The sequence below is a fragment of the Parus major genome, chromosome 2, assembly GCF_001522545.3.
Source record: "Parus major isolate Abel chromosome 2, Parus_major1.1, whole genome shotgun sequence".
Classification (NCBI taxonomy): Eukaryota; Metazoa; Chordata; class Aves; order Passeriformes; family Paridae; genus Parus; species Parus major.
The window spans coordinates 22,108,881-22,126,902 of NC_031769.1; the positions used below are offsets into that span (position 1 = coordinate 22,108,881).

At 40.9% G+C, this 18,022-nt stretch overlaps 1 protein-coding gene across 4 annotated transcripts in view; it reads left to right on the forward strand.

The window, feature by feature from the left end:
- The first annotated feature begins 777 nt into the window (after positions 1–777).
- CDK14 (cyclin dependent kinase 14) overlaps positions 778–18,022 on the forward strand; it is a 342,956-nt gene continuing 325,711 nt past the window's right edge. For 3 of the 4 annotated variants that reach the window (XM_015618267.3, XM_033511841.1, XM_015618268.3), the window contains exons 1-2: positions 778–938; positions 7,222–7,253. In XM_015618267.3, the coding sequence (XP_015473753.1) occupies positions 848–938; positions 7,222–7,253 (123 nt within the window). In that variant the 5' untranslated portion in view covers positions 778–847. The remainder of the gene's footprint in view (positions 939–7,221; positions 7,254–18,022) is intronic. The other variant, XM_015618266.3, reaches the window with a different exon arrangement.

The window sequence follows — 18,022 nt, forward strand, 5'->3', positions numbered from 1 at the left end:
CAAAAGCTCCCAACACTCATTAAGTTGCAGTCTGAGGCACTTGAAGGCACATTATCTGGCCGTGCCTGGAGACGCACGGCACTGGACCCCAAGTTCCAACCTGTCGGGCCGGGTGCTCTCGGCGAGCGAGATGCCCTTTCCCTCCTCTGCCAGCCCGGGGCTGCCTCCTTCCACCGCCAAGCCCTGGCTCAGCCCCGGTCCCGCCGGCCGGAGGTACCGGGGGTACCGGGGGTACTACAGCGTGGTGCGGACAGCCCCGGCCGGCCGCGGTGGCTCCGCTGCCCCGCCGGCCGCCCCCGCCCCGAGCGCTCCCGACGGGAATCGCCGCATCGCTCCCGGCGCCCGGGACTGCGCGCATCCCTCGGCCCGGCCCCGGCGCTCCCCGCCTGCCCCCCTCACGCCCCCGCCGCCGCCGCCCTTCCTCCCCGGGGCTCCCCGGCCCGCCCAGGCTCCTCCTCCTCCTTTCTCTCAGCGCACCCTCCCTCCCTTCCTCACGCCCTCCCTCCCTCCCGCCGCCGGCGCCCGCAGCCCCTCGCCGGACTTTGCTTTCGCTCCTCCATCTCTCGTTGCTGCCGTCGCCCCGGCCCTGCGCGCCGTGTCCGGCCGTGCCGGCAGCCCGGGCCCGGGCCGTGCGGGGCTATGAGCCGGGCTCTGGCGGCGCCGAGCCCAGCAGCTCCAGCAGCCGCGGCCGCGGCGTAGGGCTCCTTTCCCGGGCGGGAGCGGGACCGTCCCGCGGCGGCCGGCGGCTCCTCGGGGCGCGGGGAGAGCCGCGGGGCCGGAGGGCGGTGTCCCCCCGGAGCCAGGGGAGCGGGGGTGGCGGCCGGCGGGAGCGGGGGGTGGCCCCCCGATGTGTGACATGATCGACTCGCAGTCCGCCGAGAAGATCAGCAGGATGAAAAAGTTGCGGAGAACTTTATCGGAGAGCTTCGGCCGAATAGGTGAGTCCCGGGCCCGGGCCCCGGCGGCGCTGCCCGGCAGCCGGGGGTCCCGGCAGGGAGGGCACGGGGGGCGGTGGGCTCAGCCCTGCCAGGCTGGAAACGCCCGCGACGACGTCGTGCCCGAAAAACCCTTCTCGGGAAGAAAGCTCGGGAAATAACTGCTGTAGCCCCAGTAGTGCTGCATGGGTCTGTGATGGAGTTAGCCCAAAATCGGCTGGGAAGAACAAACTGTAAACGAGAGTTGGCTCACGTGCCTCCATTGCCAAAGAGAAACCTCAACAGAAAGCGATCGGTTATTTTCATTTTGTTGCCAGTCTGGTGATTTATTTTTTGTACGGGCTGCAGCGGTTGTTTTTGGTTGAGATGTGAGATGCTGAAGCAGGTAAGCTGAAGAGGCCCAATGATTTAGGGGGCCAGACAAAAGAAGTCTGTCTGTCATCTGCCGTGAGGTCTTGTCGCTCTGTCACTGACATAAAGCATCCTGAGGTAGCGTCATCTCAGTGCCACTGCCAAGCTTGTTACCTCCCGGTGCCACCGCACCGTGTTTGATTTTGACTCCAGTTTATTCTGCTGTTGAATTTGTTATTGAGAGCAATGCCAAAGAGTTCTGGTCTGCTCGGACTGGAGTTCCTCTTAGTCTTTGGCACGCTGCGTTGCTGAATTCACTGTTTAAAGCATTAGTTGCTGCTGACACCATCACCACGCAGCTGAGCAGGGAGAGAAGGTACCTCAGAGGAGGTGTGAAATATCCCCGAGCTGGTGGGACAGAGCAGCTGGAGGCAGTGCTGTAACACACGAGAGCAGATGCGGCAGCCCCTGTCCTTGCAGACCTTCTGTATGGGCACTTCCACAGTCCGTGCCCATGCACTTTCCATTTGGGAGCTATTCCCTTAGAGGCAGCCTGGCTGGCAGAGCTGCTTTGTCCAAGTGAGAGGGTGTGAAGTGCCTGTGCCGCAGCCAGGAGCTGTGGCTTTTGGTTCTCCCCCAATAACCCTACCTAGGAGATATGCTGGCACACTTGGGCATTTTAATTTTTCACGTGCTGTGTATGCATTCAAGCACTGCAAGCTTTTAAGTGGATGACTACCTTTGAAATCAGTTATTTTTTATTGTCCTACTCCAGAATGAAAAAGACTGACAAATGCTTATTACTTGTAAACCAGAGAGTTTCAAGGGGAAATGCAAAGTTACAGTTGTAAAGCAAATATCAAGTCACTGTTACAAATCTCTCTGTCCCCACATGGAAACAGCTTTCACCTATCATCAGTCTTAAACTTATAAAATACATTTACTTTCTTTGATTAGAATTTTAAAAAAAGAAGTGGTCAAGCGTTTGTTGTGTTATGTGTCTCTGTGAGTGAACAAACACAGAGAGACACTCTTCCACAGGGCTGTGAAAGGGTTTTACTAATGGTGGAAGTCATTAACAAAGAAAATGTTTTGAATGAGGATGCTGCTTTGTTGTAACAGTGACAGTCCCGTTAATGCCTTTTAGGGATCAAGGCCCCTCTGGCTGGTAATTTCTGCATGTTTTATTTGGCTCGGTTGGGTGATCATCTCTTTTTGTCATTTTGCACAAATTAAACAAGCTTTTAGTTTCCTTGGGAGCTCTGGCCTGGTTTTAGATACACGGATATTTATGTCTAAAAGCTCCTCCAGTTCTGTGTGTATGTGTGCAGAAGTGTAGGAGTGTGGTCTGGTATGTGGTTTGTTTGTTTGTTTGCTGGTGGTTGTCTTGTGATTAAAACACAGCTGCTAGCAGCAAGTTTGTTCAGTCTTCAGATGCTCAAATATATTGATCATCATTCTGGTAACTGTACTTTGAGCAAAAAAAAGTTCTAATTTTTTGTGTATGAGCTTTGAAGATAGTCCACTCCCTGATACCAGAGCCACAGATAAACCCAAGCAAAGAAATTCTAAACCTGCATACCAGGAAATCCTTGGTTAAAACATGTGTTGTACTTTTAACTCTTATGTTGAAGTGAAGGAGAGAAAACAAAAACCTCACTGGACAAAGTCTTTATGGGTATTTGACATTTGGGTTTTAAAGCTCTTTTTTGTAAGTGCTGGTTGCTTGGTATGGTTAGCAAATTACATATTAAATATGTATTTAATTTGTAACTTTTTCAGTCATCTGTTCAGCTGTGACTTGTCATAAATAGTAAATTCCTGACAGTGGTAAAGGCCAGGTTGGATGGGGCTTTGAGCAGCTTGGTCTGGTGGAAGTTGTCCCTGCCCATAACAGGGGAGTTGGGAGGATCTTTAAGTTCTCCCCCAACCCAAAACCAACCCAAACCATTCAGTGGTTCTTTAAAACCACAGTGGTGATATATTAGCTTTTTCTGTTCTGCTTCAATGTCTGTTGTTTTGTAGGTTTAAGTACACAACACAGTATCATGAGCATAGTCATATAAATGGTGTGAGAGTACTATGGTGTTTAAATCAAATAATTAGTGAGTCAAACCTTCCTGTGTTGCAGTAGGAAAGATTTGATGATCATTCTTTACTAAACACTGTTACATTCTTGATAAAACACTGTTACACCTTCCCCCATTGCTGGCAATATTCTGTCTACCAAATGCAATTCTATCAATACTGCAAGACCCCAAACTTTGGTACCAGATTTTGGTACTTGGGTTTTCTGTTAGCCTCTTGGGTAAAAGTGATGGAAATGTATTCCAAACTGTCATTGACAGTGCCTTTTTTTTTTGTTAGGGCTTGCAGGTTAATGCTCAATAAACTGCATTTCAGACCCACTTCTCCCCACCAAGTAATCCTCTCACTTTGAAAAGTTGTAGCTGCAATTAATTTATGGGTTTTTTTTTGTACACTGCACTAAAGTATGTTAGGTAACAGTTTAGTTTGAAGCTATTTCCCCACCATCCCTAGGCAGTGTAGTTATTCCTGGGGCACTGCAGAGGCCCAAAGGGTACCAACAACAGCCTCAGGAAGACTTGACCCATTTTCTTAACTGTGAACTGATGCTTTGCAGCCACTGGCTTTCCTGGAAGAGGGTGATGAAGATCTGGCTCATCCAACAAAACTGGGCTAAGTCCTGTAACTCTTAGAGCACCTAACATTGAAAATGTTTATTTTGCTGAGTTGAAAATTGTGATGTGTGAAATTGCCCATTCAGTGAGCCTTTTCCTGAGCAATTGCCTTGTGCCATTATGTGCAAATCTGGCAGAGGATGATACAGTGCTGTGGTGGGCTGGGAGAAATGTGTGTGGCCTGTGGTGCTGCAGGGTGGCTCTTTGCTGCAGAAATTGCATGCTTCCTGTTCTAGAGGAATGAACTATCTTTGCAGCTTAAGTGCCTTTTCTCCTGGCAGAAATTTTCTGGTTTTTCAAGGAATGGCCCTCTTAAAAGTTATCTCATCATAAAGAACTTACATTGCTAAGAATCTGAAAAATATACCTAATTATTTTCATTCATAAGTTTCTGTTGGCCTATTCATTTTTATATGAACATCCATATTAGTTTAAAAAATTTGGTTTCCTTGCTTACAGACTGTGTTGACCATATAAATGAACACACCATAACGGTATGTTAACCAGCTTTTATCAATTCTGTTGACTCGCTGTTTAATTTAGCATTTAAACCTTTATTAGGTTTGGTTCTTAGTTTTGCCCTTTGATAATAATGTAATTAAATTAATAGTGGATAATTTAATAAAATTAATAGTCATCTTTTAGTTATGTTCTTAGCTATGCATTTGTTGAAGTTTGTATAGTGCCAGAATCACATTTGAGATCTCTTCAGCTCATGCCATTTAATTTCTGTTTCCTTATGAGTTTCTTTAGTCAAAAACTAACACCAGGTTACAAAGAGAGAGAGAGAGAGAAAACATTGCTGAGATTGATCACAGTGTGCTGAAAGCAATCTGTGGCCTTTCTGACCATCCCTGGGCTTTGTCACTAGCTCCTCACTGATACAAAGGTTATCTCCAGTAATCTCCTCTGATGTACATCCACATAGCTCACATACCTGAGATAATGAGATGTTCATTTGTAAACAGTTTATTTTTTTCTTTTAAGTTCAGCAGAATTTTTATTTTTTTTTTACAGTTTTAAAAAAAGTTTGCATCAAGGAGAAAAATCCATTTTTAATATAGTTTGTTCTATAAAATATGCTGCTTTGGTGTCTTGCTTGGGAGATACTATGTAGTGAATTGGTTGAGACTGGTCATATTATTAAACAGAATCTCATTAAGTGGGTGGCCGCTTAACTCTCATACTCTTTTTGTGATTCTTAAAAGTCCTCTTTTAGTCAAAGGTAGAAGCTAAAGACAAACCTAATATATGCAGTAGACCACAGATTCCCATTTCTTCTTTTTCTGCTCACTGTGAATTTAGCTTAGCTATCTGTTTTGGCTATTCCTGTAATGCTCTGGTCATGTGAAAATCTTGTGTTTTAGCAAGGTAGAAAACCTTGTCAGCATGGCCTAGGTGTGTTATTTACTAATTTATAGCTTGTATGTCATTGTGACCTGAATGGTAATTGAGAAGATTAGAAGGGTGTTTTTAAAAAGTGTTCCACAGGTTAGGGGTTCTCCTTCTCTTTCCTCCTCTTTCCTTCCTTCCTCTTCTTTCCTTCCTCCTCTTTCCTTCCTNTTCCTTCCTCCTCTTTCCTTCCTCCTCTTTCCTTCCTCCTCTTTCCTTCCTTATAGTTCTGAGTACTTGGGATTGGCAGTCTGAAAATGTTTTGATCACCCTTCAAAACCATAAATATATATTTAACTATTGAAATGTACAGCATGTGCCTCAGATCTCCTAAGCAAAATTACCAGAGTTTGTTTCATTGTTTTATCACTGAGCACAAAATGTAGATGAGTAACTGTAAAGCAGTGATCCTTAAAGGTTTGAGAGAAGCCATGTTTCATGTCCTAAAGAAATGGGAGTTTAAAAGCAAAGGAAGGCTGGACCTTCCCTGTTTTCTGTACAAAGATAACTGGGGTTTGTGCCTTGCTGCCCCAGGATTTGGATTTGGTGGAGATTCTAGAGGTGCAGCACTGTTTGCACAGGTGGTTCTGTCTCTGTACCATCTCTGATACAGCTTCTACAGTTTTGGCATTGCTTTTGTTTTTGTTTGTTGTGGGTTTTTTGTTTGTTTTTATTTTGTTTTTTGTTTTGGTTGGTTTGTTTTTTGTTGTTGTGGGTTTTTGTTTGTTTGTTTGTTTTGAGGGTATTTTTTTTTCCTGGTTGTTTAGAAATTACTAGTGATTTGAAGGCAGAAGGAGCATCCAAAAGAGAAAAATAGCTACTGGAGTCTAGATCTTCAACCATGCTAGGTGCTTAAATATTTATCTCCTGCAGAAATATGTAGGAGTGTAAGAAACATTATGCTACTTAAATGATGAGGAGGGCCCCTTCTGGTGCAACACTGCACGAGCTGCTGGTTGTTCAGATGACCTCCCTCAAACTGAAAACCTTTGTGATTTAAACTGAGAAGAAACAGTGCAATCACCAATGCAATGGTTTATCTAATTTTAGCTCTTCAGAAGAGGGAAGCGAAGAGCACTTTCAGGTCACGGCGTGCAGCACATGGAGTGCAGTCCCTCGTGGGTCTGGTTGAGCAGAACCAGTCTCGTACCTTCAGACTGGCACAGTTCAGTGCAGTTTGGAGAAATTACTTTTCTTCATATTTCAATAATGTCCAGTATGCTAAAGGAAAACTTTTCATCAGCCTAATCTTTGCTACAACTGCAGAACTATTTGTGTCTTAATTTTCTTACCAGTTCACATACTTTCTGCACTGTTTTTCTCTCCTATGTTTGTTCATTAATTGCTTGTTGATAGTGTAAGAAATAAATCTCTCCTGCTTTAGTGTCATACTAAAAATTAAGAAAGAAAAAAAGATAAAGGAAAAAAAGCATGTTACAATGCATACTAGCTCATAAAGAGTTAGTACTTTACAAACTGAATACATGGTTAGGTGTTGTTATACTTTCCCTTTTTGAAGTTCAGTCAAGCTCTCCATAAAGGGTTTTCACACTCACTAGGAATTAAAATTAAAAAAACCAAACCCACCCTTACAAACTCTTATTTTCTTTAACCTGAGAGGATATTTTTCATAAATATGTAAATTTACTTAGGAACTCTCTGTGCAGTTCTACATTCCACTTACAGATTCAAAGTATAAAGTTGTTATTCATGCCAGCCTGTTCTTTTCTATTATAATAGGAAAATGATGCTCTGTTTTTGGGTTTTTTCCCTTTTCTGGTGGTTTGTGTTCATTGTGATACAGTACAGATAATAATTTCTTTTTTCTTTTTATTTTAAAGCCTTGAAGAAGGAAGATAGCAGCTTTGATGAGGTAGGTTAAATGTCTTTTTACCTTACATAGTCCAGGTATGCCTTTAGTATTTCTCACTGGTGCTTGAAGAAACTCATATAGCAAGATAGTGTTATGATGTACATGTGAATTAATACATGCATATTGCTCAAACATATTTTCATTTTCTAAATAATTACCAGAAGAATTTGTTAGTCAAAGGGTCTGAATGGAACACTTAGGGTTTTTATTTTTTAATGTGATACAACTGAATGCTTTAAGGAAAGCGGCCATTTAAAAATGCTCGATGCTAAGAAATGTTGCATGTAGGGAAGATACTTTATAGAACTTTGCCTGTGATAATTCCTGTAACTTCATGCCTGTGCTGTAACAGACATGGAAAAAACATTCTCCTGAGAGAACACCTTATGTAAAGTGCTGCTGCATTGGCTTCTTGCTGAATATGTCAACCGAGTGAGATGCTTATTATGAAATTAAAAAGAAACCTAACTCAATGGCACAAAACCAGTATCTGGTCTATTGGTAAAGCTGATACTTGATTATTCAGTCTAATCATTTTGGGGTCTTGACCTATCTGTGATATGATTAGCAAGTTGTAAAATGCACTGCTCAGGATTTGTGTTGAGAGTTCCAGGGCACTGCAAGTTATCTCTCAGAGCAAGTTTATGCAGGAAGAGGTGTAGACCTTGGTGTGATGACTGGTCATATTGTAATCAATACTTGCCTTGTACTTCCCTCTGCCACCATAGCTGGAAGCAAATGGCAGTATTTTCATGTGTTGATATTAGGCTTCTGGCATTTCTTCTTCATTGCCTGCTGTAAGCTTAAATTCTTGGCTGAATAGAGCGAGATAGCTGTTGTGTAATGCCAGATACTAGAATAAATAAATGATGATGTAATGTCCTGGATTCTGGATCAAATCAGACTCCATCTCTTTCTAAACAGATCACACTGATGCTCAAATACAGCAGTAACAATAGAAGTGTTTTGTGATTTCCTGACATGAGTTGCAAAAGCTGTAACTCACCTTGACCCCTCTCAGGTCTGGAGTGAAGGACCTGGGGCTGGGCTCTCTTTTCAGGAGCTCTCTTGCATCGTGCAGTGATCATGACTATTTTATTTCTCTTGTAACACTCATGGAACTTGATTCCTGCCTAAAAGTTATACCTGTGCAGATAGGTGCAGATATGTGGTTAGTAAATTCTGAATCCTTGTTTTACAAACCGGGTCTGGTTCTGTTCAGTATTTTCTTCTGAAGGCTGCAGTGGTATATCTGTGCTATAACCTGCTCAGTAAGTAGTAATACCTTGTTTTAAATTTGATTCAGAATTTGAAAGGATCTCTTAAAAAGCATTGTCATGAAGAGGGCAGTTCTTCTGTCCCCTTCCTTTCCCCAAGATTGTTTATCTGCAGGTTGCGTTTATTTTCTTTAAACCTGGTTTTCTGCTTTAACAGGAGACAACTGGAGCAATTTTTTATTTAAATTCAAGGGGTTGGGGGAGAAATAATCATTTTATTGTGGAATCTGACAGATTGTTGCAATGAGATACTGCAGAGGCAGTAAGGGACATATAGTGGGAAGGGTACACAAAAGAATTTTCTTCCATTTCCTGTAAATATGGAAGAGCTTGATGTGACATTTGTATCAATTGGTTCCACAGTTTTAGTTTCCTTAGAAAAAAGAAAAGTATGTTGAGATTTTATGTTGTCCTTATTATCTCTTCAAATTCTAAAGTTCTTGGCAATTTTCTAGCCTGAAGTGTGAATCAGAGAATGAGCTGTACCAGGTATCACCTAATTCCTTTCTTTTCAAACATCCTTCAATTCAGAGGATGAAACAGACATTGGTAACAATAATATACCTGATTTAATAACGCCTGCTTCTAAGGAAGATAGTGTCTGTGAGCGGAGGAGTGGGTGCACATTTTGGTCATAGGAGGTCATCCTGAAAAATGCTACTAAGACCATAGCATGATATTAAAAAAAGCAGTCTAATCTTCTGGTTTGTATATGTAGTACTGATATAACAGGGAAGCAGTTATGAGGAAAGTTAAGGTGACAATAAGTGGGAATATCAGCTGGGAATATCAGCTAGGAAGAAGAGAGAGGAAGTAGTTTTCCATGCTGTCCAAAGCTGTCAGCTTTGGGCCCCCTACTACAAAAAACAAAATAGTCAACTCTTGAAACAGAAATTTCATTTTTCAAGCAGCCCATTCTCCTTGCATGGTTAGTGAAAAGATGCTCTTTGATGTTGCTGACAGGTGCTGTGTATCTCTTCTCAGCCTGTGTTTTTCCTTTCCTGAAGGGAGGTTGACCTGTGAAGCAGTGCTTGAACAAGGAGTGATGAACTTGCAGAGGGACTTAATGCTCTTGATAGGTAGAGGAGGAGGACTCATGTTTTAGCCTTTCAAGTTGTGACCAGAACTCCAGGAGCAGAAGTTGGCCAGCAGGGACCTGAAATCTCCGGTGGAGGAGAGAAAGTGGCATGAAGAGGAAGATGACCCTTCTAAAGCTGCGAGGTCTGCATTTGCAGCTGAATAGGTTCTTACTTTTTTCTGCATATTGTAGGTGCTATATGAGGTGCTTATTTGTTTATCTCTCAGGAACAGAGGAGAATAAATTGAGCAGTTCAGTGGCTCTTAATTCTACCTGCTTCAATTGCTCGCAATAGCTGAAATTTTTCAATAGCTGAAAAATGCCCAATAGTGCAGGAAGTTATCTGTCTTGTGAAGAGAAACTACTAAAAATTAAGATATCAGATATGACAGACAAGTGTACCACATAATTGCTTTCTGTTAGTTGTGAAATTAATCTCTCCAGTAAATTAGGACCAGAAGATCATGAGCAGGGAATCCTGTGAATAAGTTACGTGTTAGAAAATACTTTTATTTGTAGAATTGTTTCAGGAATCTTATGGCTGTGTATAGTTCTACCCACAAGATCAGAGCACAACAGTAGTGTGAAGGAGTAATATAAGATTTCTCACTTCTTAATAACTGCTTTTGTGTTGCTTTGATTAAATTTTAGATGAAAAACCAGTTTTTTGTAAATGATGCAAACCTTTGCTTTGGTCCATGAGAACACTGAATTAATCCATTTAATTGATTTAGTGGTAGCCTGCTCATCTTCCCAAGATGCTGTAACATCTTCCAGAGACTCATAAGAATAAAGGAGTGGATACAGACCACTTCTTCTGTAGTCTTTCATTCAAAGCAGCAATTGTGTGGTTTTGTTTTTTCTTTTTTAACCTAGCCTCTTCCTTTTTGTCATACTGGTCACATTGTGGAAGCTGAAACCTGGGCCCGTGTCAGTATGTGCTGAAATCAGTGGGAAGGTGCTCAGTGATTTCAGTGGTTTGTGGATTGGTTTCCTCTGTTATGAGATAGCATGGGAGTGGGGCTGTTCTTTCCTGTTTTCAACACTTCTTGAGTAAGGCACCTTCATTTGTGTCTTTATGTACCTTATCTATTCTCTGAAAATAGCAAAATGGGAGCCACCCTCCCCCCAAAAGTAGCTGCCCTCTTTTTCAAAACAGCCCAAGTTTCACTCTGGGTTCTGGCACAGTTAGCATCTGTTTTGTTGTTTTAGGCAAAGCACTGATTATCTGTACTGAATGTTGTGATAGAAAACGAACACCTCTGAGGAGCAGCACTACATGAAAAGAGTAGTCTGAAAACTAATTAGTGTTCCTAGAATTAGCACTTAATTTCTCCTTCAATAGTTTGTCAAAGTTTAGATTAATAATTTCCAGCTATGCAGGATTTCTTGGATGTATTTGGACCACTGGTGTAACAAGTCCACTCTGCCGTATCATGATGGAACCAGTTGATTTTTCATTACAATGTGATCAAGGCCATTAATAAATGGCTGAATTGTAGCGTATTTGTTGGAACAACAGCCATTGTAGCTGGTAGTAACCTGCTCCTTTGGTTAGCTGCTTGCTATTACAATTTATTTCTAAATTACTGTCAGCAGTCACAACCTGTTGGTTCTTATCCTTCTGTTCTTGGTTTTTCTGAGCACTTAAATCATGTTTTAAGACCTTCAGTCATATGTGTGCACACTAAATAAATTAATATCAATGTTACAATGCAATCAGAAGAAAATAATCTTCAGACTCAAAATAAACATGAGTTTCTTTGATTATTGCTTGTTTTGCTGAGTTTCATTGCTATTGTTTAGTTGTATTTTAGTGTTAATTTTTACTGATATCAAGAGCAGAATCTTTTTTTTAAGGCCATCTTTCTTAGGAAGTTAGGATACTGTGATTGTATGTGCTGCATGTGTAACATCGTCTGACTTCACCCAGTAACTTGGAAGCTGGTTGACACTAGATGCCTAGATGCTTGGTAGAAAAGCATGTGAGCTGGCTGAGGGGTGGAGATAAGGATCTCCTCTGATGGAAAAGCTGAAATGCAAGTTCTTGTGAGAATGCGGCTGGAGGTGTTATGAATACTCTGACTTCAGCAAAATCCTTAGTACTCATCTACTCCTTACTACACTTAGAGTCTCCAACTCTGAGGAAGTCAAATTTCATTTATTTCACTCATGGAACAACTTCTGTCTGTTTGAAGTGGAAGTGTGTGAAGGGGGAGGGCGTTCTGCCAAGTTACTTCTTGATTCTGTAATGTGCTTGCTCTCAGTCTCTCTCACCCCAAATAAAAAGGCTACTCCCTCTGTGGGATGTTGCTATGAAAAATGTCTTAGTTTAAAGGACACCCATCTCTGAACCAGAACTTTTGAGTACAGATTATTTTGACTTTGAACAGTTAAAGGAAAGGGTGTAGTTGGAAAAAAGTAAAGCTTTGTAAAGCATGAACAAGAGGCATTTGAATGCCATAATGCAGGTGGCACGTAATGCACTGAATTCTGCATTCTATTTTATTTATAGCAAGTAGCTTGAGAGAGAAGTAAGTACATGTATGACAGAAAGATAAAAAACCCTTAAGACTGAATTTGGAAAAAATCACCAGAAGTATGGGTGTCAAAGCATTTTCTAAATAATACCAGGGAACTGGTCAGGAAAACTTAATCTGGTGGTTAGGTTACTTTGCAAAATGTGTACAAAAGTTGTTCAAGTGTCTGGAAAGAGGTGTCTGTTCAGATGTATTGTTACAAAGCAAATGAGAGGAAACATAACTGCAGGCAGATGACAACTCAGCCCTGGTAGTTGCTGCTTTTGTAGTGTTACTTGGTGCGTGACACAGGCAAATATTTTTTGGTGACAAGAATAGGCTCAATAATGTAATCTGATGCCTCCTGCAGGAGGACCATCCCCTTGTGTTAGAGAGGTCTGTGTGTGTCTGATAAAGATCTTTCCAGACTGCCACCTCTGAGAGGGAAGTTGGGTGGGGATGATGTTGTCTCCCAGGTGTGTACATGACAGAGATTTCCCAGGAGATGATTTATGTTCCTACTGCTCCTAAGTCTATGTCTTCTTTTCCCCAGTACTGTTCCCTTACACTTCTGAGGATCTGGTGTTGGTCCAGTGGTTCCCTGGCAGCAGATGGCTTAGACATCAGCTTGCCCAACAGATTTACTGATGCTGCATGTCTTTGAGGCCATTCCAACAAAATACAAATCCGAATTGTATCCTAATTCTCAGGGCTGGTATGTGATGCTAATGTGTGTGCATCTGTAGCAGAATTGTGCCAGCACTTCAGGTCTTGCAAAGTAGTTCTCATCTGCTTAAAGGGAAAAATTGTTTTCTCTAGATTGATAATACTATTAGTAATTGTGTTTCAGGTGAGTCTGAGTATGAAGGGCATGGATGGAAGAGAGCAAATACTGCCATTCTGCTAAAGCTTCTTATTGCATCAGCTGTGGGACAGATGTGCCTTCTGTGGGACAGGAGGACATTGTTCTGTAAAAATGCTGGTTTGTGAAACTTCTGGTGGCTTAAAAAAGCCCAGCTCCTGGGCAGCCTTGCATAATTTCTCAGAGAATTACTAATATTTATATGGTGATCAGGGATTCCTGTCACTTCATTGTGCTATGTTGCACATGGAAATAAATCAGGTTCTGGAAGACGTGGGACACTTCTGAAACAGATCTAGGTGACCACAATGCAAACTGGTAAATAAATGAGAAGTGGCAGGAAAGCCACCAAGAAAAACTGACTATGAAATAGCTGCTTTGTTTTGTCAATTTCAAGGCTTTGAAGCAAAACCTGAGATCATGTGGAAGGTTTTGAGATTTTCTTGGCCGTGGCTCTACCCAATCAGTACAGGAATTGTTCTTAACGTTGGGGGATAGACCTGGCTTTTAGGAGATGAAAGTCTGAGAATCCTCTCTTGTAGCTGAAGAAGAGCTTTAATCTTGGCACATCCCTTAAATCTTCTGGGTGGCAGTTTTGAAAATTTGAATTTTTGAAAAATTCAGGTTTGAATTTTTGCCCCAGCTGTTCAGATAGGTTCAGTTGTGTGTTCTTCTGCCTGGTGTATTTGGTGGGAGTGCATCTTATTACCTTTTAGAAGGTGTGTAGTATTTTCATGACATTAGAGAAGTGGTTAAGTCAAGTGTGAACCTGCTTACTTTACCCTTTCTCTGTCTTTTCTTCTGTATAAACTGGATAGAAGAAGGGTTCATGTGACTAGTTAATTTGCCTGTATCCTTTGCTTAACTTTTCTTTGAAAATGGATGGAGCAAAGGAGCAGAACTTGATCTGAATCCACGTCTGCAGCAGTGACTGGTGAGGATTTGGCCAAAATACTGACATATATAGCTCTGTTGGGGTGTGCAGGCAAAGTGTTTTAGCTATCAGAGAAACACTGTGAAATGAAGATGAATTTCCAGGCCTACTTCTCTCACTTGTGCATGTGTATTTTGGGATGTTTCTGCTCATCAGATGAGAGTGTGTATGCATTCCAGGAATGTGGAATCTGAATGTAAGCTATTATTATTCTGATGAAGTATGCTTACATGTAAATCCTGCTGTTTATTTTCTTGGGACATACAGGATATAGCAATTTATTGGTAGATTAAATAGAGTAACAAAGCACAATATGCTATACATGGGATCCATATGTTCTTGTTCTTGTCCTTGTGGGCAATCTTCCAGTTGTGAGGCAAGAAATAATTGTGTAACTTCCTTGACAGGCCTGTCTCTTCCATCTACCTTGTAGACATCATTGCTTTCATTCTTTTTTTCTTCCAAGCCACACTATGAACAGACATATGACTGTATCTGAATCTTCTTCTCATGAAGGGATCTAAATGAAAATTATTTCTGTCTGCATTTTAGCTTTCCTGAGAAATTCTGCATGTATGCTGCCTCATCTGCTGTGTGTCACAATATTGCTGACAACCATATATTTGCAGGATCCTATCCACAGTAATCAAAGTTCTGATTCAAGTGACATCTCTTGTTGAAGGGATAAGAAAAAGGAGATTACAGCCTCATTCAAACAAAATGGGTTTTATGAACACTAAACAATGTCATTGTGATGATATTAAGGATTAAAGAAATTGTTATTGCCTTATACCTCTTTTTCTGTATATTCTGGAATTTATTTTTTTCCTCTTCCAGCAAACTTTTCTACTTCTAAGCTAGTTGAGTCAGAGTCCTGCTAGTACTTCTTATGTATATTTCAGGTATGGAAATTCTCCTTATCAGGTTTAAAGATTCAAACTTGAATATTACAGACTATTTAAATATGAATATTGACAGTAATTTAATAAGTAAAAATAAGTGTGAATGCTGCTGGAAACTTAATGATAAATGACGGAAGCAGGACTTCTGAGAGAGAACAAAATGCATTATAACTAATTTTAAGTAACAACTGGAATTGATTGTGTTTGGGGCCCTCTGAGGTTATTACTTCACTTGAATTAAGTTTTTCGGTAGAATCCAGGTGTTCACCTTCTTTAGTGCTGAGAAATAAAAAAATTACTAGCTTTGGAAGATGTTTGCTGATGTGCCAACCCAGGAAATACAGGGGCTTACAGTATTTTTTCTTATTGCCATGTACTCATCAGGGATTTTCTTTGTACATGAACTTCTCTGATAGCTCAAGTACGCAAAAAGGTATTCTTCCATATGTATGTGTTTGAGGAATCTTCCTGTTCCTTTTAGGGAGGGTAAAATTCTTGTTGCCAGTGGATTATTATTGTACGCAATCACACTCATCATAATTTTTGTTGGTTTTTTTTTTTTTTTTTTAATGGATCTTTACCTTGCTTTTTCTCCACTGAGATGCACATTGAGACTCAGGCATGGTGATCCTGAAATTGTACCTGAGGGTGGCTTCATGCTGTTCTTGGACTTGTTTTCTGTCGTCTGTCTTGAAGATTCAACACTGCAGGAATTTGTCTGAGGTCACTTACTGTGATTAGTTAGGTCAGATATGCCCTTCAGCTTTGAGATCTGGAAGACTTTTCATTATCCCAAGTATGTTGTAAGAAGTAGTGCACATGATGCATATTTTGGCTCATTTTTTTAAATGCTGTCTCAGTTGAAGAATTTTTCCTTTCTGTATTGTTAGGAGTACATGTTGAAATTCGTAGATAGCTTAATCATTAATTATTTTTATCTTTATCTCTGCATTAACAGTTATTGTTGCTTTCTGACAGAGAAACAAGATCTTGTTACTTTTTTTGGAAGTTCTAATAAGTTTCATTGTTTTGTTTGGTTTCTTTTTTCCTTTTTTTAAAAATTACCTCTGCACACATCTATCCCATTCCCCCATGGGACCAATATGGGTCCATCCTTATCTTTACCTTTTTTAATTGGTGGTTCTCTTATTAAAACAATTTCTGGTTTCATTTTAGTTATTTCCTTTTAACCACTATGGTGACAATGCTGCATTACAGCTTGGATTGCAGCTGCATGCCATGCCTGTAGCTGGTGGTTACCTCTGAGGCAGAGATATGCTTCCTTGATTTCCCCTTTTTTCTTTCCTGTTTGTGCCTCTTTTCATGTATGGCTTAGTCTAGTTATCCACATTGACTGAATGCCTTTGTGCTGTTTGTCCTGTTCTTAAGCCGGTGGTGTCACCTTGTCTGTGGTGACAAGGATGTTCTGAAGTCCTTGTCACTTGTGTCAGCTGCAGGGAAGCAGAGCCAGGGTGGGAGCTCCTGTCCTGAGTGGAGTGGGCAGGAGAGGAGGGAGCACGTGTAGGCTGCTGGAGGCTGCTGGTGCTGGCAGACACCGGCAGAAGCCACGCAAAGTGTGGGTTGGTACCTTGCCTTTATTTACTGGCCTTCTAAACAGATTTATTAAATAATCTCCAACCTGCTCTCCTTTGCTGATGCCAATTGCTGGTGCAGTTTTACAGTTTAAATAGCAATCCATGCTTGCTCAGAAAAAGGTTTTTTAGCTTATCCATGCAAAGAATGATGCCAGTTCCATTTGTCAAATTTGTTATCATTTTTACCATGTCCTGGCTCTTTCAGATGTGGGAAATCTCCCATGACTGCAGGTTTGCTTGGTTTGGAGGGAAAAAGTTTTTTTGTTTAAATAAAGAAAGAAAAAAGCATTGGAGATTTATTTTATGCGCAGAGAGGAACCAGATACAAACAGGATGTTTGTTAGAGGCATCGCCTGATGACCTTGGAAATGCATAGAATTCCAGAAACTAGAACACAGCATCTGGAGAAATATTTGAGTGGCTGGGTTTGTTTTTTTTTAATTTATTTAGCTAGTTTTTACTCTGGTATGGCTCAGTTAAATGTGATTTGTCTGGCCATCATCAAATCATGAGAGAAGCTTAGAGAAGATGAAGGGAAGTGCCTAATTTGCATGCCCTCCAAAAAGATGTGCTGTAGCACTTCAGGACTTTTTCTGTCCAAGTCAGTAAGAAAATGGTATTTTTATCTTTGAAAGTAAGTTTGCAGTAACTGAGCACTTATGAGCTAGACTGCATATATTTTTTATATCTTAAGAGCAGGTTTTTTTTCAGTGGTGTGAACAGAATGCTTAGTCATGCATTTTATATGGATATATAGACAATGGGCTCAAACTATGTTTGTGATGATATTTAACAACACAGAGCTATGATATTCAATAAAACGTTTCTTCAAAAGTAAAAAGAAAAAAAGTTATGAAAGACAATTCTGTCATATTTGAAAAAATACTGTCATGGAACACTGGAATCCTTTTTTTAAATTTCTGTCTTACACATTAATTTCAACAGTGTTCTAACTGAGATGCTCTGGTAGGTTTATTCCCAGCACTAATTATTTCATTCATCCACAGGTGGGGCAGAAATGATTTAGACTTCTACAGTCAAAATGATATTTCATTTTGGTATTGTCAGTTAAGCTTCAGTTAGTGAAGTGTGAACCTATTCCCCTGGGACCCAGCAGAACTCATCAGTATATTTAATACTCACTGCTGAGGAGGTGATTTCAAGAGGCTGCTGGGGTTCAGTGGTGATGCAAGACTTTGGAGCAGATATTCTACTGTGAGTGGATCCTTATCTTGGAAGCCTATGTGAACTTGGTTTATTTTATTGTTAAGATTTGGAAGAATGCCATGGCTATCTTCCTTGTTCAGTTTCTGTTTCTTGTGAAAAAAATCAGAGAGAAGGCTTCTTGGAGAGGAAGGCAAAAAAATGGAAAATGTAATTCTTTTTCCTTGGAATTTCCTTTGGAATAGGAGATACTCAGTTGGAATATATTAGTTACAATCTGAGTTTGCTTCTTAGCCTTCTTCAAGATTTCAAATAGATGATTAATCAGGAAGAAATTAGATTAAATGTCATCATTCACAACCTCTCCATTTTGCCTCAAGACCACATAACTTGCACTCATGGTGTGTCACTATTGGTATGAGCCACTCTGAGAGACAA